At 39.4% G+C, this 6,000-nt stretch overlaps 1 protein-coding gene across 1 annotated transcript in view; it reads left to right on the forward strand.

Annotated features, from left to right (window-relative positions):
- The window catches only part of HS3ST5 (heparan sulfate-glucosamine 3-sulfotransferase 5), a 264,126-nt gene that overhangs the window by 251,626 nt on the left and 6,500 nt on the right, over nucleotides 1–6,000 (forward strand). Inside the window, exon 4 of the mRNA XM_026652839.2 lies at nucleotides 4,508–4,646. Within this exon, the coding sequence (XP_026508624.1) occupies nucleotides 4,540–4,646 (107 nt within the window). The 5' untranslated portion in view covers nucleotides 4,508–4,539. The remainder of the gene's footprint in view (nucleotides 1–4,507; nucleotides 4,647–6,000) is intronic.

The following is a 6,000-nucleotide window of genomic DNA, read 5'->3' on the forward strand; positions in this document are numbered from 1 at the left end:
GTATAATTTCGTGGTGTTCAAACTTGCCTTTGGCACAAATTCTTGAGCTCAGTTTTATCTAAGGCCTTACACTGTGCTATCAACACAATATCTAAGACCTCACAAGATTTTAAATACTAAACACAAAATCTCTCTCTTCCATTCCCAATAGGTAGGAGTAGTTTGCTTGGATTTTAATTTCCTCAAAATGATTGAGGAAGGCTAATCTGCAGCAATGGGATTTGCATTTAGTTCTGAAACTGCTGAGGTTCTCTCTTGTGATAGGAAGTTCTCCACTCATAGTCCAGCTGCTGGGACAATTCTGTCTGCTACATTCATGTGTCTCTCCTAGTTGTAAACAGTTCCATTCTCTCATTGTAATGTAGCTGTCATGGGATTTTAGGTCACAGCGGGAGAGTGCTCCTTCAGGTGGACATGGACAGGGAGGGCTTTGATTATAAAGGTATTTCCCCAACATCCTCTGTGATAAAGACTGATGTAGAAAAATCATTTAACTTCTCTACAAAGTTCTTATTTGTTCCCTTTACTTCCTGGGGGAACCACCACTTTTCTTGCAGGTTTCCTGCTTCTGATGTATTTAACCCACTTATTGTTAGTTGTTTTTATGACATCGGTTGATTACTCTTCAAGATCCCGCTGAGCCTTGCTAATTTATATTTTAATTGTCACAATTTATGCTTCTTTCTGTAGCTTCCAGTAACAAATTCTGAAAGACACTTCTTTGGTTCAAATAGCCACTTTGCCATATCTCCTTTCTTATCTTCCTGTTTTCTTTTTAGTTGAGGGTGTGCATACTTTTAGAGACTATACAGCTTCCATGGAATCTGAGGGTTTTAATTTCTTCACTTTCAAAAGTTAAGTGCTGCTATATTAAGTTTTTGTAACATTCCTGTCTGAAGGATTTTTTTACCTTAATTGTATTTCGGTTGGTATTACTTAGTGGTTTAACTATAATTAATTCTTGAACCCATTCCTCTGTTGCATAGGACTACAAATAACTTTTATATGCTTAGAACTAGTTATTCCAAGATGCAGTCATTTCAGATGTCAAGAAATTACTTCTCTAAACCTTGTTCCATTGTAAAAATCATGGTGGTGATATTTATTTAACTACTTCCCAGTACTTTTTTCAGGTGTAACTGTAATTTTATGGAGAGGGTTTTAGAAGTCTAATCCAAAACTCACTGCATTCAAGTCAGCATCAGTAGTCTTTGAATCAGGCTCAGAAAGTGCTAACATATTGCTGAACTAGTCACCCGCAGAGGGGGAATAGAACTCAAGACTACTTGGGCTACTAGATCTAGGCTTCTGAGCTACATGAGGTTTAAGGGGCTACAAGTGCTTTCATTACCATCACTATCCAGTGCTTCCTGATGTACTTACAAGACAAGGTTTATAAATTAATTATTCATTCTTTTTTCCATACTAACAATGATCTTCACACTATTAAAAAAATTAATAAATAAGGACGTGCTTCCTGTTCAAATGAATTTGTGAGCCAAAAGGCAGACAAAGATTAGACAGCAATGCACCATTCAGAGGAAGGTAATAACTTTGAAATTATTTTTAAAAATAAATGGAAGTTCTGATGGTGTCATGTGAGTTAGCATTTTCAGGCATTGCTAGAAGCGGGGTTTTAGGGCTTTAAGGGGCAAATGATCTCTGCTCTAACTCTACTGATGTCAAAGGAGTTACAGCAGGAATTAATTTGGCCTTCAACGTTTTTGAAAATTTATATTATGGCTGATTGCTTCACAGTGCTCCTAACATTCAAAGCTACAGTACACTGAGCAGAAAGACCTAATAACAAAGACTGTTATGCTTGTGTTCTCTCCTCCCCCTGCAAGTTTCTAAGCTGCCGATTGAGCAAAGAAATATAAAAGACGAAACTGTTACTCGTGCGCAAAAAAAGGTCAGCTCTTATAACTTCAAAACTACTGAACCAATTTCCTTCAAATTTGTCTGGTTCCTTTGGTCTCAAGGAGATCTGCAAAAAAACATATCAAGTATGAGCAAAACTCATTCTACTCTTTAGATAGGCATGCACCACATTTCTGATAGAAATATATGCAGAAAGTGGGATTTTTGTTTTAATACATGCAAAACTCAAAACTGGCTGGACAAATTTTCATGAAACTTTCAAAATAAATCACCTCTGAGCTGAAAAAAATTCATCCCAAATGAATTGGTTTGAAAACGTTATGAGTAATTCATAAGTGGTGGAATGGGAAATGGGGTGTATGTGTGAAATGTAAATATGTAAGCTGCCATTATATTTCACCCTGGTTGGTAATGGATGCAACTGTTTCCTCTATAACTGTCTCTTGCACAAACACACAAAACTGGTACAAACATTTTAAAGAAATTGTGAATCCCGATAAGCCTATATATATATATGTATGTTAAGGACAACATGATTACTGAGAGAATGAGACCCTATGGAATCTATGTTCAGGAGCCAAGTTATCTGTAATTTCATTTCACTATGTCCTGCATATCTCCATAATCATGGAAAAGCCTGCAGATATGACTTAACATGACTAATCCATTGGGATCCAAGTGGCTAGACAAGGGAGGACATTTGGACTATGTTTTATTCTCATATGGAGAGGATTGTGTATGTTTCTTGAGAGCTGAAATTCAGAACCAATTACTGTAATACTGAAACTTTCTTTTATCTTCAGAAAGCAGCAGTGTAGGATTTAAGACTGTAAATCTATGGAAATTTGCTCTCATTATCACCATCATTTCTTGCCCCTTCCCTATTTCTTAATTAAAGGAATTTAATTAAAGTAGTAATTAGTAATAATGTATCTACACAGAGATGTAGTATCTGTATATTTTTCCTCACTTTTAAATTGTTCACATATTAAGCTCCAGCTATGGATTGTCTGCACTGCTTAAAATCTAAAATTCATTATTTTGGGAGCATTTTTGTGTTTAACTTTGAAAGGTTAGGAAAAAATATAATAATAAAGAAAAAGGAAAGAGGAAAGATGGTTTTGTGGTTATGACACTAGGCAGCAACTCAAACTTCAGTTCAATTCCCATCTGTGCTATAGATTTCTTCTGTGACCTTGGGCAAATCAGTGAATCTCTCTGTACTGTTGTTCCCCATCTCTTTTTTCCCTAAGAGAACAATAATACTTCCTTTGTAAACTCTTCAGGGCAGGGACTCGCTCTTACTCTGTGTTTGTGCCGTGCCTAGCACTATACAGCCATGATCTTGGGACTATTATTGTGGGGCTCCTGTCATATAAATAAGAAAGAATTCAGTACTACAGGCTAAATGAAGGCTTGGAGCCATGATCTGCTCCTATATCTTTACCAGACATTATTATTATTATTTATTAGCATTACAGAAGCACCTTAAGGTATGTCTACACAGCCCACGTCAGCGAACCTCCCAGCCTGGGCTGACAGACTCAGGGCAGTGGTACTTGCTCCAGCACACTAAGGCCTGGTCTACACTAGTACTTTAATTCGGATTTAGCTGCGTTAATCCGAATTAACCCTTCACCCGTCCACACTACAGAGCCAGTTAATTCGAATTAAAGGGCACTTAAAATCGATTTCTGTACTCCACCTCGACGAGCGGAGTAGCGCCTAAATCGATTTTGTTAATTCGAATTAGGGTTAGTGTGGCCGCACACCACCGAATTACTGTGTTTAAGTTAATGGGGTAGTGTGGCCGCACACCACCGAATTACTGTGGTTAAAAACCGAATTAAGGTGCTTAGTGTGGCCGCGCACAATCGAATTTATACAACCTGTTTCCCAAATTCGAATTATCTAAATTCGGATTAATCCTGTAGTGTAGACATACCCTAAGTATAGCTCTATAGGCAGCACTTTGAACATACGGCTTGGGCTGGAGGCTGGGGCTTGAAGCCCACCCCCTTCCCTAGCATTCAAAGCCCGAGCTCCAGCCTGAGCCAAAACTTCAAAGCGCTGTCTATTTTAAGAGTGGTCGTGCAAACCTTGCTGCCCCAAGTCTGTCAGCCCAGGTTGGGAGGCTGGCTGCCACAAGCTGTGCAGATGTACCAGTAGACGCTTCAATCAGGATCAGGTGCCCATTGTAATAGGCTGTGTACAGACACTTAATGAGAGATAGTCTGTGCTCCCAAAGGGTTTAGCAGCTAAACAGACGAGACAGGCAAAGAGTGGGAAGGGAAACAAGATACATAGGGAGAAGAAGTGACTTGCTTTTCTGACTCCCAATCCCCAGGTTCTAGCCACTGGACACTGCCTCTCCGAGTAATGGTGGACATAGTTAAACTGGCTTTTAAATAGTAAGTTCCACTTCCTAGATACGTTGGTTGGCTTTATTATGAGTGACAGATAAAGAGCAAAATAAACAAGTTTTATCTAATACCAATGCCGCTTGAAAAGATTTTTGCAAGTGAGGCTTAATCACTTGTAAGAATTGATTGCCTGCCTGTTAATAAACATTAGCCAGTGTATTGCCACTTGCTGATGAGTGGTTTATGTGTTCTGGTCCCTGCAGACTGAAGAAGTCCTGAAGATTGATGGAGGGCCATGCTATTCAAACAGCAGGCGTTGCTGAGACAGAAGCTCTTTGTGCTAGGCAGCCTTGCTATTGGAAGTCTCCTATATCTAGTTGCCAGAGTTGGGAGCTTGGATAGGTAAGTAATTAAACAACCAGGTATAAGTCACAGTCTTAATTATAAATGGATCTGGACTTATTAATTATAACAGGGGTTTTTTTTTCTCCTCTTTTGCTTAAAATGTATAGCTCTCCAGGGTTTTTTTTTTTCCTACTGATGTATAGAAAGACTATCCACCTTAATATTGATTTTCATTATTTCTTCCTCCTTTTTGTGGGGAGGGAGTGGGAGAAGGGAGAAAGGTGCTGCTTGTCCAAGTCAAAGTATTTCTATCTGTCTATTTGTATTCTGTGTGCATTGGTGCTTGTTTTCAGAGGAGGAATAAAGCAGCATACAGTACAAATGTCATTACAGTAGCTCATTTTTGTATGTGTGCATCTGTGTGTTGACCTCTAGTCTCAGCAAAACAGTTATGATGTATTTATGTATCTTCTTTTCTAAATTTACGGAAAAGCAATTAATGTGCGACAGGGATAGTTAAAATTATGTATGAGCCTGCAGAGTAGCTTATCGAGTTTTGAATCCTATTGCACTTGAAAGATTGCTGCAGGGTTTGAGAATTTTAACTATGTTAATTAGCCATGATGTTCTGGAGCTGAATGCACCAGACAAGGAAGTTGTGTCTGCAAGTGATTTCCTTGAGAGCAGTGGAAAATCCACAGAGAGGAATTTAGAGAGTATTTGGCACTCTTGACCAGGCACACCCTTGAGAAACTATTTGGGATGTAACAGACCTATCCCTAACAGCTGATAATGTCTTTGAGACCTAAGAATGACGTGGGATTGCTTTTATATATGCCAGCTTTGGAAGCATGACTGAAAACAGAGTTTGGGGTTCCCTGTGGGTGAGGCCTAGGTCTGAACAGATTGGGGTTGTGTACACATGTCTATGCCAATGACCCTGCTCACCCCACCCTGGGAAAATATGGCCGAAGTGTAAAACTGTGACATGCTTCTATTCAAAGTAGCTAGAGCATGTAAAACTGCATAGGAACAACATGGGAACTGCAATATCAAATCAGACTACTGGCAACCTGGGCCCCATCCCTATGTGGTGTTGCCTTCCAAGGTGATTAGGTCCCTTCCTCTTCCATTCACTTCAGTCCCACTATTGAGGAAGGCATTCAATGCTATCAGGTGGACTCAGTGCCTCACAGGATCAGACCCCTAAACTGGTATCTTGCCTTCAGCTGTGACCAATGCTTGATGCTTCAGAGGAGGTTAAAACTATAGATAGCCAATTATGTGATTCTGTAGGTGGGGTAAAAATTCCTTCTTGACTCCTTCAGGAGTTTATCTTGTGCCCTGAGGCATGAAATGTAATTAACAAACCTGAACCATTCTTTTGGGGTGACAGATTTGAGGAACTGTC

Source organism: Terrapene carolina, unplaced genomic scaffold (assembly GCF_002925995.2).
Source record: "Terrapene carolina triunguis isolate 2854851 unplaced genomic scaffold, T_m_triunguis-2.0 Scaffold42, whole genome shotgun sequence".
Taxonomy (NCBI): domain Eukaryota; kingdom Metazoa; phylum Chordata; order Testudines; family Emydidae; genus Terrapene; species Terrapene triunguis.